At 55.0% G+C, this 15,715-nt stretch overlaps 1 protein-coding gene across 1 annotated transcript; it reads right to left on the bottom strand.

Annotated features, from left to right (window-relative positions):
- Positions 1-6,449: 6,449 nt before the first annotated feature.
- LOC123785363 (pepsin A) lies at positions 6,450-15,300 on the bottom strand. Its single transcript, XM_045787108.2, has 9 exons — positions 15,132-15,300; positions 14,534-14,690; positions 12,415-12,532; positions 11,740-11,858; positions 10,800-10,999; positions 9,199-9,315; positions 8,078-8,222; positions 7,887-7,985; positions 6,450-6,766 (listed from the first exon to the last, which is right to left on the bottom strand). Exons 1-9 carry the CDS (start codon positions 15,185-15,187, stop codon positions 6,617-6,619), a joined length of 1,161 nt encoding a protein of 386 aa, XP_045643064.1. The 5' UTR covers positions 15,188-15,300; the 3' UTR covers positions 6,450-6,616.
- Positions 15,301-15,715: the final 415 nt, after the last annotated feature.

Here is a 15,715-nt window from a genome sequence, read left to right as displayed (position 1 = left end):
CACAGGTGGTAAGCTAACACCCCACCTCAACCTTCCAGCTGGGGAGAAAAACCAGCATCAAGCTGGGGGGGCGTCTTGTGGAAACACCTGCTGCCTTTGCCGCTGGGGGCCTCCTCCAGTGAAAAGGGGAAAGACGACAGAGGAGGTTTTGCAGGTTGGGTTCCCTGGGTGGGAGCCTCAGCGATGGACCGGGAGTGGGCAGTTCCCAAGGGGCCCTCTCAAGCAGCGGCACCGGGCAGGAGGCAGGGAGGGCAGCAGTGAGGGAAGAGTCCCAGGCCTTGGCCAACCCCCCCTGAGGCTAGGATGGCCCTTCAGAGTTGTCCTGAGTCAGCGCCAGGAGCCAGGGCTCTGTGCCCCCCACCCCCGGGTTGACCAGTCATTCTAACTGGGCTGCCCCAGGAAAGGGGGTGACCTTGGCAGGGGGGCTCCCTTCGGCCCAGGCAGTTCCCTAAGAGGGCCGATGGCCGAGAACTATTAGCCGACAACCTTCCCAGCAGCTGGGGGAATAAATCGTCAGTCCTGAAGGGGGATCTAGGCAGTGGAGGCCAGTTCACACGACAGGTGGAGAGAAGACAGTGCTATCGTTAATGGGGGCGGGATGGAGGCGGAAGACAGGGAGCTCTGCTGTCACCGGGTCACCAGCTTGCTATCATGGAAATCCGTTCATTCTGCAAACCCCAGGGCACAGATCCTACCCACATTTTCGGGGCACCACACCCCCTCCCCCCCGGCTCCTCTCTGTCCTGCTGCTCAGCACACGTCCCAGGGTGAAGCATTTGCAGTGGCGCTGGCTGCAAGGCCATCTGGGGCATCCAGCCAGACACCGGTGTGGCCGTGAGGTCCTAATCCAGCGCCGTGGCAGGAATAGTGGATTTCTAGTTAGGAGCGTGGACACCCAAGGCTTGAGAGATGCAAAGGCCTTAGGGACCTTCTTGTCCAGTAAGACCTGAGGCATGTGATGGAGAGTGAGGTCTGGGATGCCCTGGTCAGCTGTGACCCACCCAGGGACCTTCGGTCGGGCTCCCTCACCAATGTAATGTCCCACGGAGCTGTGACAATGGCACGCGTGAACGCCTCCGTACCTCGCGGTGGTTTGTGCTTGCACCCCGGGGCAGCCGGCCAACTTCACAATGGCCCCTGGGATCTAATTTCAGGAAGAACGTGTAGCACGCTGGCTGCCTCCACATTGCCACTTCTGGAATAATCCAGCTGTCAACGTGGTAATGGCTGAGAGTCCGTGCCAATTTTCTCATCACTATTCAATAAAGTGTGCAGTTTGAGTTTGAATACCAGCTTCCCCTCCATAGAGCTCAAGTAAATTGTGTTTAGTTTGAATGTTAGGGAGAAAAAAATAAATGGGCGAGAGGATAGCTGTAAACATTTTCCCCAAGGTGGTCCAATTAAAAAAAAAAAACAAAACGCTTCTCTGGACTCTGTTTCCCCATTTATAGCGGGGACCACAGAGGCCCAGAGAGGTGTCCTGAGGTTGCATGGATTGTGACGTCTGAGCAGGGAGGAGGCCCCTGCTTCTCTGACTCCCAGGCTGGGCTTTGTCCCTTCGCATCACACCTGGCTGGATTCTTCTGGTGGGGTTTCAGAGACAGTTTGTGGAGGGTGCTGTGATTACCCTATTTTGGTTTGGGCTCCCCAGGAGCAGACCTAGAGAGAAATATTTGGGGGAGAATCATTGAGCTGGGGGGGTGTAATCCCAGGAAGCAGGGTGAGGGAGGTGGCGGTAAGACAGAGACGGGAAGAAAACCAATCACCATGCAGTACAGAGCAGGCCACAGCTATGGGCGATGGGCACCCAGTCCTTCTGCAGACCCTCCGGGAGACCGTGTGGCACGTGCCTCAGCATTGTCCTCCCGAGGGCGTGAGGATGCCACTCTTGTCCCTCTCTTGCTCCCAGGTTGTTGGCTTTCCAGCAGGTCCAGCCAGCTGGGCCCAAGGCTGCAGCCTGCCTCCTTTCCACTGGCTCCCAGGCACACGCAGGTGCTCGGGGAAAAGGCGAGGGAGCTGTCTGCAGAGGGCCTTCGGGCTGGCCAGGATTCTCACTACCTTACCCGGTGGTCAGCATAGTCCCTTCCCAGGACCCCTGGGGGGCTCAGCGCTGTCCTTCATCAGGTAGTGTTGACGGGACATGTTGGAAGGCCCCAGCGGGATCCAACTTGCTAAGAACTTGTTCTGCCCGAGAGAAGCCTCAGGACGCTTGGGCCCCGTCCAGGGCTGTCTGGCTCCAGCAGGCCGGAGGACGGCCTTCAAGACTCCAGATGGGTGAGGACTGCTTTTAACAAATGGGAGGAGCTGGTCGGAATTCTCAGACTCCAGCGCTCAGGGGGAGTTTGGTTTTGGGTGAACACACCCTTCAGTGTCCCTTACCCAGATTCTACATTTCGTGAATCTTTTGAGAAGCCGTAGAGGATGCGGAAGAGGGGATGCCGGAAGCCTGGTCCATGGTCTCAGTTTCCCTGGACCTAGGGAGTTCCCAAAGGGCCAAATGGTCAGACCCAGTTCAAGAGACCAATTTGGTTGGGGTGCCTGGGTAGCGCAGTCGTTAAAGCGTCTGCCTTCGGCTCAGGGCATGATCCCGGCGTACCGGGATCGAGTCCCACATCGGGCTCCTCCGCTATGAGCCTGCTTCTTCCTCTCCCACTCCCCCTGCTGTGTTCCCTCTCTCGCTGGCTGTCTCTCTGTCACATAAATAAATAAAATCTTAAAAAAAAAAAAAAAAGACCGATTTGGAGGTTTTCAGATCAACAAGCTCAAGGATAAACATAGCAGGTTTCAAATGAGGATAACTCAGGGGCGCCTGGGTGGCTCAGTCAGTTAAGCATCTGCCTTCGGCTCGGGTCATGATCCCAGAGCCCCGGGATCGAGTCCTGAGTCGGGCTTCCTGCTCAGGTGGGAGTCTGCTTCTCCCTCTCCCACTCCCCCTTGTGTTCCCACTCTCGCTGTCTCTCTCTCTGTCAAATAAATAAAATCTTTTAAAAAAGAAAAAGAATAGGTTAAAAAACAATCTTTTTAAAGATTTCATTTATTTGACAGAGAGAGCGAGCACAAGCAGGGAGAGCGGCAGGCAGAGGGAGAGAGAGAAGCAATGCGGAGCTCAGTCCCAGGACCCTGAGATCATGACCTGAGATGAAGGCAGATGCTCAACCGACTGAGCCACCCGGTGCCCTGTTTTTTGTGTGTGTGTGTGTATTTTTTTTTTTTTTTAGAGACAGAGAGTGGGGGAGGGGACAGAGGGAGAGAGAGAGAGACCCTTTTTTTTTTTTTTAAAGATTTTTTATTTATTTATTCGACAGAGATAGAGACAGCCAGCGAGAGAGGGAACACAGGCAGTGGGAGTGGGAGAGGAAGAAGCAGGCTCATAGCGGAGGAGCCTGATGTGGGGGTCGATCCCACAACGCCGGGATCACGCCCTGAGCCAAAGGCAGACGCCCAACTGCTGTGCCACCCAGGCACCCCAGAGAGAGAGACACTTAAGCAGGCTCCACGCTCAGTGTAGAGCCTGACATGAGGCTTGATCTCATGACCCTGAGATCATGACCTGAGCCCAAACCAAGTCAGAGGCTTAACCGACTGAGCCACCCAGGCACCCTCCCTTAACTTATTTCTAATGTGTAATATGTTCACATCATTAGATATAAAACTGTGTGAAATTGTATTCAGTGGGATGTCTCCGTCATCCCACGTCTACCCTGCTCCCCCTCTCCTTCCTTTTACGGTTTCTGATTCTGGGTGTCCTTTCTCGGTTCCTGTACGTAAGCGCAAGCAGATCGTATTTTCTTTCTTTGTAACCCACAGATAGCGTGGTATAAGCCTGGTCGTCATCTGTTTTTGTGCATGTGTTTGCTTCACCTAATGATCTCTTCTCAAGATCTTCCCCAGAATCTAGTGAGCATACTCGTTTTTAACGTTTTCACAGCTGCCGAGCGGCTCCTTGCGCGCACCATAGCCTGCTTAACCGTCCCCCCCATGGGTGGACATTTGGGTCGTTTCAAATCTTGCTTTTACAAAAGATGCTACAAAGAATAACCTCGTACTTACATCATTCTGCACGTGTGCAAGTGTATGTCTTAAAGATAAATTCCCAGAAGGGAAGTTACTGGGCCAGAAGGTATACACATTTCTCATTTTGATAGACGTTGCCAAATGGAGCTCCGTAGGGGCTGTACCAGTTTCTGCTCCCATAGGCACTGCATGAGACCCCGCGTCCGGGAGGGTGTGGATTCCACAGATGAGTGGAGCAGAGCCCTAGGAGATGAAAATATACTCCTGGACAAGTGGGAAAGGGAAGGATAGATGGAGCCGTGCTTAGACCCCCGAGGCCTGCAGAGAATGGAGACAGATGAACGGAGGAGAAGCCTGAGACAGGAATGTGAATCTGTATTATCTCGTGGGGCAAAGTGGAAAGAGTCAGATCAGACATGTCAGCTCCGGGTTTCCCAGTCCAACTGGTCTGTTTAAAGGGGAGTCTTTTTAGATTCTGTCTGGATCCAGGAATCCCAGGGCGAGCAAACGGAAGAGGGGTGGGGAGGGAGGGGCTGAGCTGCAGCTGCGGGGGCCAGGAGCAGAACAGGAAGGGTCCAGGAAGACGGGTCCGTATCCCCAGAGCCTGCACGCTGCCTGGCCCATAGGAGGTGCTCGGGAAATGCCAGAAACACAAACACAGCAAAGGAGCCAGGACAGTGTGAAATTCCTCCCCAGAAACATGAGAAGTCCACCTGTTTGTCTCAGGACCAAATAGGACTGGGACAGAACGTTGGTGGGGGTGGGAGTGGACCCATCTGCTGTTGTAAGCATGCCCTCAGTGAAAGCAAATCCATTTCCTTGTTGTTTCCTTTCCAGAAGTCATCTTGAATTCATCACTCAGTCTGCAAATATGTATTGAGCACCTGCGATGTGCCAGGCCCTGCTCTTGAGGCTGGGGCTTCAGCAGTGCCTGCCCTCGTGTATCGAAAACAAGCACTCGTATAAATGCATGATTGCTGGGCCCCGAGTGCCCTAACAGAGGGGAGGGCCATTCTCCGTGAGAGGGTGGTCTGGGAAGGTTTCGCAGGGAGGTGCTGTGTAAGCCGAGATCTGCAGGATGCTTGGCGGTCGCAGGTCCGAGAAAGGGAGCAGCAATGCAGGCAAAGGGCACAGTGTGTACAGAGATCAAGAGGTAGGGAAGACGGTTGGGTATTCGTGGAGGTGGCAGAAGGCCAGGGTGGGTGGGGGCTTAGGGTGGGGAGGGGTCAAGATGAGGCAGGGAAGGTACTCAGGGACCAGAGCATGCAGAGCGTGGAAGATGTATTATCTTATTCCAAGTGTAAGTGCAAGGCGTTAATTAAAGATTTTAAGCAAGGGAGAGAGGTGATCAAGATTTCTGTTTCAAAAAGATTGTTCATCTCTGGAAAATGGGCTAAGGAGGGGATCTGTGACATTAGGGAGACCTGGGGCATCCTAGGGCCCAACAACTTACATTTGTGAGAGTGACAAACAACAAACTGGAGGAGGATGTGACAAGAGAGTTTCCCAAGACATCCCATTCTGGGCACCCCAAAGTCACTCCCTCCCCGCAGGGAGGCCCAGCGCCAGCCTGGAATCCAGCTCTCCAGCTGTGGGAGTTTCCCAGCAGTCCAGCCAAGGAGCACAGGACTGCAAAAGGTTTGCTAGCAAGAGAGGCACTGGCATCAGGCTGAGCTGGGTCAAGGTCAAGCAGATGACTTTGTGGGAGCATTTCACAGAGCCTTTGGGAAACGGGCCTCTTGCACCTCCAGGAAGGGTCTAGAATGCTACATGTTGCATGCTTATTCTGTAACTTTGTTTTTCACTGGACCTTTTGCTACCAAACCCACCGGGAGAAATGCTGCTCTAAGTATTTTCTGTTTGCAGGCGAGGGTGTATTTGTTAATGGGCACACCCACTGCTTTCTCACAACCTCTGCCCCCGCCCACTGCCCCTCCACCCCCAGGAACTGGAAAAGCATCAGATCAGTTCGGTGTCCTGCACCCAGGGCATGGAGGGGTCTTCAAGTGTTAGTCTGGATCAACCGGCTAATCCCAGAGAGCAGCCCGTTAGATGTGGGGGTGTCAGATCTGGTCACCCTTCTACCCCCCCGGCCCAGCCTGCTTAGGAATATCCCTATCAGTGGAATGCTCCCTCCCTCCCCCTGATCTCTTTCCTTTTCTATCTCTTACTGCCTTTGGGAGAAATAAGAAGTTGACTCCCTCACCAAGAACCTAGGAGCCCTATTCCGTGAGGAGTCAACAGGCCTGGTATTTCTGGTGCCCGTTTTTCTCTGATGCTCCCAGCCGGACCTGATGAGGGCCGATCACCTTCCTGGCTCTAATACAGGGTGTGTACCCCTGTCACTGTTTGGTGTCGTCCAAGTGGACGTGGTCATCTTGTCCCCCTGCCCCGGTGTTCCGACCCTGGTGGTGTAGGGAGAAACACACAGCACATTTTTTCAGGAGGGAAGGTTTTTATTCTACATTATTGGTATGACAGGGGAGGGGACCAAGCTTCCACCTCCACAGTCCCATAGGAAGAACAACCAGGAGAATTATAGACATCTAGAGCGGGCGACTAAGGCTAGGTCTTCCTGGGACGCGGCGGGAGAGATGCCGGCTCAGGCCACGGGGGCCAGGCCGACCTGGTTGTTGGCCCTGTCGAAGACCGCGAAGTATTGGCGGATGAAGACATCACCCAGGATCCAGAGATCTCCGGAGGCGGTGGGGAGGTTCATGCCCTGGAAGCCGCTGACACAGCTCTCCTGGTTCTGGAGGAAAGGAGAAGAAAGCTGGAGACGGGGCACAGACCCAGCGGTGACAGGGCGCCGGGGACGAAGCATCAAGGTCCCCGGGCCACTGCGCGGCACGTGCAAGGGAGGAATTTCCTGGCTCGTGCCCGGGGACTTGACTCTTCTTGGCCGGGGGTCTGCCTGTATAAGCTGTTCGCTCTGCTGTCGGTTTCCAGGGATTACTAGACATGATCCAGGGTTTCTGGCGGATGCACAAACCCTGACATCAGCATCCGAGCTAAGAGGTTTAGGGAGAAGTCAGCCGCCGTGAAGGATTTTGGAAGCCCTGGTGACACAGCCTTTTCTCGTTCTGACCCCATCGGGTGGCAAAGCAGATCAGCCATTAGCCCTTTTCAGTTACTAGGGCCCCAGGCCACCACCTTGACTGCCTGGGGAGCTGGGGAGCTTTGGAACCACCCCCTCCCTGCTTAGGCCACGCCCCCTCCTATTCATCAGCATCCCTGGGGGGAGCGTCCTGGCCGTCTGTCATTACTTCTTGCTCAGTGACATCAACCCCCGGAGCAGATCTGGATTTCCACCTGGCATTGTGATAGTCGGTGAACCGTTGGCCTGTGGTCAGACTCTACCAAGTAAGGATTTGTTACTTGGTGAGACAGTAAGAGCATCACAAGCCCTGACCCTACGGAAGGTACGGTTTCCGTTTGCTCAACTCTTTGTAGCTTCGATGTGGTTGATCCCACTCGATTACCCTACCCACAGTCTAGGGGTGGGGAATGCTGACGTCTCTAGTTTCTAGACCAGGACACTGAGAGCCGGGAGAGGCTGCAACTGGCTCAGAAACAATGAGCTAGTCATGGAGACTCAGGGCTTGGACTCAGGTGTCCAACCGGAAGTCCTCTTTTCCTGCCACCGGCCTTCGCCTCACTTTTCCCCTTGGGGGGGGGCGCTGCATCCACATTTTCATTCATGCATTGATTTTAAAAGTCTTCTTTTTCTCTGGAGGCTGTCCAGAGCAGATGTCGGCTTCAGCCTGTGGAAGAGCACTTGGCCTTGTGCAAAGGCCGGGGGGTGGGGGTGCGGTGGTGGTGACCACATTTGCGGCAGGCACCTGTAGACGACTGGCCCAGAGCCCGCTTACCTGCAGGATATAGGCACTGGGAGGCAGAGGGTACTGGATGCCGTTGATGGTGAAGATGATGTCGGGCAGGTCGTTGATAGCTGAGCAGCTGATCGCCATCTGGAAAGAGTGAGGGTTAGGAGACTTCCGTTTCTCCTGCATGGCAGACCCACCACTTGGGTCTAGAACAGGGCAATCAGGGCTGGACTCACCTCGCCATTCGAGTCCTCGCTGGCCCCGATGTAGCTCTGGATGTTGGCAATGGAGGTGGTTGGGCCAGCCAGCAGAGAGGTGCCTGTGTCGACAATGGCCTGGCAGCCCTGACTACAAGCGATGGCCTGTCCGTTCATGGTGACGCTAAGGACGAGACACAAGTAAGGGTCTCCTGAGTCCCCAGTGGGTGTATCTCCCCCAGGAGGAACCAGGTGGCCACATATGGTCCCCCTCCCATCCATTGGCCAATACATAAAATTCCAGCTTCTCTCATTCATTCATGCATTCCACAAATATCGATTGAGTGTGGGCTCTGCGCTAGGCACGGGAGATGCAAACCCAGACAGCCGCATGGCTCCCGTCTGCAGGGAGAGCCTGGTCTGGCTGGAAAGATAGGTTATGATCGAGCAAGAGCAGGGGGAGCAGGACACATGGCCAGGGAACAGAAGCGTAATCCAGGGGGAGGGTGGGGTGCCAGGGAAGGCTTCTCAGGCAGGCAGACACCCAAGGTTGCTAAGGAGGAGCAGAGCTGGAGGAGGACATCACAGGCAGGGAGTGATGGAGATACGGAGCACGGGCAGGAGGCGGAAGACGTGATGAAGTTTTAGCAGGCCTGGGGCAGACGCAAGGTGACCAGTACGTGCCAGTTTGTTTAGGACCGTCCTGGTTTTAGCACTGCGAGTCCAGCATCCCTGGAAACTGCTCATTCCTGGGCGAACCTGGGCAACTGGTCACCCTGGCAGGCCAGCTGAGCGGCAAACAGCTGGGGAACAAGGCTGCTTGGGGCAGGGGTGGGCCCCGAAGGGGAGAGTGGAAAGGAAGGACCTGAAACAAGGCAGCCCCTTCGCTCTAGGGTGGGAGGGACGTGTGCTAGTTCAAGGTCCCCTAAGTGCTGGGATGCGTGGACACGTAAGCTGGTAAATTGTCCTGCCTGTTTGACCAGAAGGAAAGTGGCTCTCCTCCTTTCTTGGGGTCTCTCTGGCTTGGCCAACTTCCATGTTCTCCCCCTGGGGTACATTTCCCTGTGCTGGCTGTTCCAGGGGGATTCCAGAAAGCTTAGTTACCTAGGAGTCTATATGGGGGCCCACGGCAGGATGTTGGCCATCCACAGAGCTCTCACCTGTCCACGGTGATCTGCCAGTAACCCTCGACAGAAACAGGCACCCAGTTCAGGCTTCCAGTGTAGTAAGAAGAATCAATGCCACCAAACATCACCACACTGCCACTCTGGTCATCGCTGTGGGAAATGGGGGGAGAGACAGGCATTCATTCATTCAATCATTCATTCATTCATTCGCCTGAACATCGACTATGCGCGTCCTAAGAGCTACCCTTGATTGGGCAAGTGGATGACAGACAGGTCACTATTTTTATTTCCACTGTACAGTGAGGCTCAAAGACACGAGGAAACTCGCCCAAGGTCACACGGCCAGGGAGTGCCCAGGTCCTTCTGGTTCCAAGGCGTGTGGTTTCTACCCTATGTTCACTCTCATTGCTGCGAGGAGCTCAAGAGAAGCGAATGCATGGCAGTGGCCGCTCGTAAGGACCTGATCATGTAGTTCCCCGGCTCTCAGCCACGGGCGGTTTCCAATTTGCCAACGTCTGGGATATTTTTTGATTGTTGTGATTCGGAAGGGGTGAGGGGGTGCTACTGAAAGCTAGTGGACAGGCCAGGGAAGCCGCTAACCGTCCCGCAATGCACAGGACAGCCCCCAACGGCAAATAATTCTCTGGTCTAAAACGTCCCGAGTGCTGTGATGGAGAAAAACCCTGATCGGCTGGAGAAATAAGAGAAATACCGAAAAGCCGTAAAGAAAAGCCGTAAAGCCGTAAAGACAGGTTACGTGTGCGAGCTGACTAGAATATTAAGTGGCCAAGAGGAGAAACGGATGAATGGCTCCTCCCACTGTAAATTACAGGAGTCCTTGTTACTGGGAGCTTCACTTTCTAAATCTCTGCAGTTTGGGGTCAGATAGGGAAGCAAAGGTGGGCGATGGTAGGAAATTAGCCATGGAAAAACTGGCCACGGATAAAACGATCCCTACTCCCCTAACCCCACCCCATCTCCCTGCAAACATCGAACCGTGCAATGCGACCCACTGAGATTACAGCAGAACAGTCAGCAACTCAAGAAAAATACCGAGCACGACAAATCACTTGGAGAGAGAAGGATGTGGCAGAGGAAAGCTGACTGTCTCGAGAGAATTGATGACACCTTCTGATGTTCTTGCATAAACATTTACTCAACCAAACCAGCCCTTGGCTTGTTCTTTATTCATTCTTCCAATTAACTCAGAGTCACATACGGAACCTAGGTTTTGTTAACTAACAGAAGAAACTTGCTTTCATCAGTTAAACGTTCCCTTGTTCAAGACATAAAGCCCTATTTTCATTTTTTTGCTGCGGAATTTTGGCCCCCATTTTAAGTGGATTCACTTAATCCACTCCTGAGGGCCAGCAGCAAGGGGACTGGTGCTGGGGAGCAAATGGCTAACGACATTTGATTGTGTAAGTCAAGGCGACAAAAGTCACACTGGTGAAACAAGACGAAGGAAGGCGGTTCGTCAAGGAGGGACTGGGCACCATTGTCTCCAAGATTTACCTCTTGAGACTTAGACCTTGCCCTTTCAAATCCTTGCTTGCCAAGACCCTGTCCATCCCACCCAGCCCTGGACAGCCCCCTGCTGGGCCAGGTGGCCGTGACCTCCCGGCCCAACTTACCTGCTTAGGTAGACAGAGAAGAGGTCCTGGGAAACCAGCCCCTGGTTCCACATGTTGTCAAAGACAGGAGTAGCCCCGGAAGATGAAATCTGGGGGTAGGCCAGACCCAGGATGCCATCGAAGGGAGCGTAGTACAGGAAGGAGCCGGGCTCAGTCTCGCTCAGGCCGAAGATCTGGTTGGTGTCTGAGATGCCTCCAACCTGAATTGGGGGAAACCAAGACGTTCTCCATCAGCACGTGTTGACCGAGCACTGTGGGGTGCCAGCCCTGGGCCGGAGCATCCCTGCCTCATTTCGAGGAGGACTCGGCTTCCAGGGCGGCAGGCTGGAAGGAAGGGGGAAGGACTGGCCCCGCAATGCTTGTTAATTCTGCTGGAAGTAACCATTGCCACTGATCTCCAGATGGCCACGGTCTGCGACGCAGAGTGAGAATTTGCTGCAGAGCAGATGGTCACAGTGTGTGTGTGTGTGTGTGTGTGTGTGTGTGTGTGTTTCCGATGACTGGATACAAGGCAGACCCCAGGCAAGTCAGAGCCCTTGACCCCTGCTGCTCCCTGTGGGGGCGGGGGTGGAGCTTGTGGCCTTCTGACTCAGGGGGGCTGCAGGTGGGGGTGTGAAAAGGGGGAGGAGGTGCTGAAAGAGAGCTGAACCTTTTTGCCTTCTGCTCCTTGTCCCCTACCTAACATTCAACTTGGGGGTGCTGAGGTTGGCTTATGGTTCCTGGCACCCCATCCCCTTACCCACTACTGCCCCACCTAGAGATGTCTGTGTCATCTTTGCCACTTTCCCCTCCTGCGTCCCCTCTCAGGTTACTTTTGTGGTCACTGAGACCCGCATTGCTGGAATAAGCTCTCTCTAGGGGGTGCACTGCGGTTCCCTGGGTCCTGGGAAGATGGCTCCAGGGCTGGGCGGGATGAGGTGGCCAGCCAGCAAGTGCTTACCTGGACAGTGTCATAGCCCAGGATGCCTGTCATGCTGCCAGTGCCATAGGCGATGGAGACTGTCTGGCTGGTGCCCTCGTAGGTGGAGGACTGCTGAGGGTTGAAGCGGTTGTGGTTGGCTGCCAGGGCAAGAAGGAACAACGTCAAACTCAAAGAGCCGAGTGAGAGTCATGGGCTGGGAGTGTCTTCCTAGTGTGGATGCCTTGGTTCGGGGGGGGGGGGTGCTTTGGAGGAGAAAAGTAATCTTTTCCCCAAACTTTAGAGCCTAAGCATTCCCAGTTTCCACTTCTGTCTAGTAGGGCCAGTTGGGACCATGTCCCCGATGGGAGGTCCCTAGTGGACTCCAGAGTCCTCCCAAGGACCCCCTGGTCTCCCTTCTCCTGGAAGTCATCCCTGATTGCTCCCCTGAGCAGAGCAAGCTCATGGCCGTCCATGGTGCTAAGCACCTTCACACTTCTCTCTGCTGAGAGCATGGACCGTGCGTGATTCACCCCATTATCCCTGGGCACCTAAGCCCAGTGCTTGGCACATAGTAGGTGTTCAGTAAATGCTTGCAGACTGAATCCCCGAGTGCCTCCTCCAGGCTTGAAATGGACCTCTTTGAAGCCCTGGGGGTTCTGGGCTCCCAGGTGGCTTGGTGCCGGGGAGCCCGGGCAGGCGGGGCCCAGCACTCACAGCAGGCGGGACTGGAGCAGTAGACAGAGGGCACCCACAGGTTGGAGGAGCCGGTGTCGAAGATGACGGTGAACTCCTGAGGGGGGGTGCCGATGCCGATGGTGCCGAAGTACTCCATCTGTCAGGACGCGGTGGGGGGGCACGGTTCACTGAGCGCACCATTCCCTGGGACTCCCCGGCCCGGCCTCCCCGGGGACCGTGTCTGAGGGGGCCCCTCAGCCCACCTCCCGCCTTTCCCTTCACTGTTCTCCTGGCCCTTCTCTCCCTGTCCAATACATCCATCCTTCAAGGCCCAGCGGGTCTCCCCCCCACCTGGAAGTCTTCCCTGATTGCTCCCCTGTTACCCTCTGACTATTCTCTTCTAAGCACCATGAACACCCAATAATAATCTGCTGTCCCCTCTTCAGCTCTTGTCTTGTGTGTCTTCGTCTCGTCGTCCTAGGGAATGCACGGTCTCGGAAAGGGGTGAAACCTGACAGCAGCTCTCAGAGTATATGCTGAAATGCTTTCTCAGTAAATTGTCGATGAAGAGAGAAACGCGTCACCTAACGATGGGAACCCCTGGAGAGGTCTGATTCCTAAACCTCGGTGTGATAGCAGGTTCAACAAAGGACACGAAAGGACAGAGTCAGGACTGTTCTTCTCAGTGGCAACACTTTCTCCTTCGCCAGCTCTGTTCCAGCCCCCCTGGTCTGGCAATTCTTCAATGATGACAAGCTCATTCCCCTCCCAGGGCCTTTGTACTTGCTATTTCTTGTGCTAGGGAAATGTTTATTCTAGATCTTTCCTTGGCTGGCTCTGACTCATCACTCATTTGGAGTGCCAGTCAAACGTCGCCGCCAAGCATCCCTCCCTTTATCTACATTTGCCCCTCCCCCATTTTTCTTCTTCCCCTTACTTGATTTTTTTCTTTGTGACCCTTGTCCTTCCCTGAAATTATCTTACATATTTATTTGTCTCTCTTATTTGTCTTTCCCTCTAGAATATAAGCTCCAGGAACTTAACTTCTTCACCACTGTTTCCTTAGCTCCTTGCACAGAGCCTCCGGCACGTAGTAGGCACTTCATAAATATTTGTTGAGTGAACAGGTGGGCTGGCTTTACCGAGCTCTTACCAGGGGCCAGGCCCCGTGCTAGGCACTCCGAAAAGCACCATTGCCTCCGTTACTTGCAACAACACCCTGATGGTAGATATTAGTGGTTCCGTTTTACAGACGAGGAAGCTGAGGCTTACTTGGAATGTAAATGACTTGCCCAAGGTCACGTGGCTCGCAAGTATGAGAGCCGAGCTCGGCACCAGGGCTGGCAGATTTCACAGGCTAAGCCCTTAGGGACGGGCAACCTGGTCTCCTACCCTTGGCCCAGGGCCATTCACAGTAGGGACACAATATCTACGGAAGGGCAGGGTGTTGTCATGGGGTCCCAAATGGGAGAGCCGCAGTGAGCTTCCTAAAGCCCCAATCGGGTCATGTCAGCCCTCCTGGTTAAGACAGCTCCGTGGCAGTTAGGCCGCAGACCCTCCTGAGGCTCTGATTTGGCTCCACTCACCGACCCCTCAGGCCTCGCTGTGCCTCTCTCCCTCGCTCTCTGCTCTCCATGAGCACGGGCCTCCTGTCCTCAGATGCACTCTGTCTGCCACCGTCACGGGGTCTGGCATGAGCCATCACCCCCCTGGGACGCTCTCCCGTCCCCTGGAAACCCCGGCTTTTTCTTCGCTGCTTGCCCTGGCCGCACCCTCCAAGCATGAGACCTTTACTGTGCAGCCCTCGGCCTGGTTGTCCTTTTCCTGGTTTGTGAATCTCCCTGATTTCTGTCTGTCTCTCTCTCCTAGACCGTGAGCTGCATGAGGGCTGGGGCCGGGCCTGGTTTTGCTCGTGGCTGCTGCCCCTGGGCCCAGCACGGTGCCTGGCACAGAAGGGGGGCCCTCTGTGTGCAAAGACACTGGATGAATGAACAAAAGAACAAAGGAGAGCGACGGCTCTGATGGTGAGTTTTCCTGTACCCCCTGTGCCTCTGAGAGCCTGGGAGCAGCCCCCTGGGTTCCTGCCTGGGGGCCCTGGCCCATCCTCCAAGACCCCCGGGAGCCCTTCTCTCCTCCAGGGCCTTCCCCGGGCACTCACGTCCATGTAGTTCTCCAGGGGCTGCGTGGCCATCACGGCGGCCTCCTGGGGGAAGTACTTGCTGGCTGGGTTGGGGCTGTGCTTTTTCAGGAAGTCCTTTAGGAGCCCATGCTCCTTCAGGTTCTTTCTCAGGGACTTCTTCTTGACCAGGGGAACCCTGTGGCACAGCATTTGCAAACAGGTGGTTTGGAGGAGGCAGAGTACGGAGGCAAGGAGTCTGCTCGTGGGGTGCCGTGGAAGCCTCAGAAGGAAAAGGAAGCTGGTCCAAGAGGGGAAGAAGGAGGGGGTAACCAAGCGGGGAGACGCTTCTCTTTTTGGCACACTGAGCCAAAGAGGTTGAGTGGTTGCCCAGAGTCACCCGGCCCGGTTCCTGGAGCTGGGAACCCAGCCCCAGCAGGACTCGAGCCCCACGTGGGCAGCGCCGGCTCCCCTAAAGGGCAGAGGGAGACGAGAAGGGAGGCCGGAGGCAGCGGAGCAGAGCGGAGTTGGACGAGGGAAGAAGGAAGAAAAATGTGAGGGGAAAGGAAGGAATGTGACAGGCAGCAGAAAGAATCGGCCCTGGGAAGCTGGTCCTGGGCCTGCGTGTCCCCAGACTCACTTGATGATAAAGCACTCGGAGAGCGCCACCAAGCTGATCAGCAGAAGCCACTTCATGGTTCTTCTCGGTCCGGTCTCCAGAGAAGGGTGGAAGGCTGAGAAGTGTCCAGCAGCAAGCAAGAGCTGCTCCTTATATACAGTCCAAGGGCTTGGGGATCGGTCTTATCAGCCTCCAAATATCACCCATTCTCGTAACCCCAAACAGAACAGTTCCTGATAAGGTTGTCCCCGCCCCTCAGCTCTGTCCTGGGAAGTTTCCAATCAAGTAGATTTCCATTGCGACCGTACCCTGCCGTAGGGATGGAGCTGCAGGGGGCACGCTACGGAGCGGGGGCTGATGTCTTAAATAATGGAATTCGTTAGAACCCGACAAGCTGCATGTTTTGACAAAATTGGTCAAAGTGTGCTTAACATTGAACAGATGTCAAGGGGGCTCATTGTACCCCCGATCTGCCCCTGTGGGATGCCCCTGCGAGAACAGTTCCCCACCCAGCGATGGATCGTGTCCCTGTAGTTGCTATCCCCAAAGCACATTCCTAGGTCGATGGTTCGGGACTCAGGACACATTTTCACATAGAAGTGTCC

The sequence above is a fragment of the Ursus americanus genome, chromosome 24 (genome assembly GCF_024610735.1).
Source record: "Ursus americanus isolate L20-20 chromosome 24, mUrsAme1.1.p, whole genome shotgun sequence".
NCBI classification, from domain to species: Eukaryota; Metazoa; Chordata; class Mammalia; order Carnivora; family Ursidae; genus Ursus; species Ursus americanus.
The sequence above is the reverse complement of the archived record's forward strand: the minus strand, read 5'-3'. Positions and strand labels throughout refer to the sequence as shown.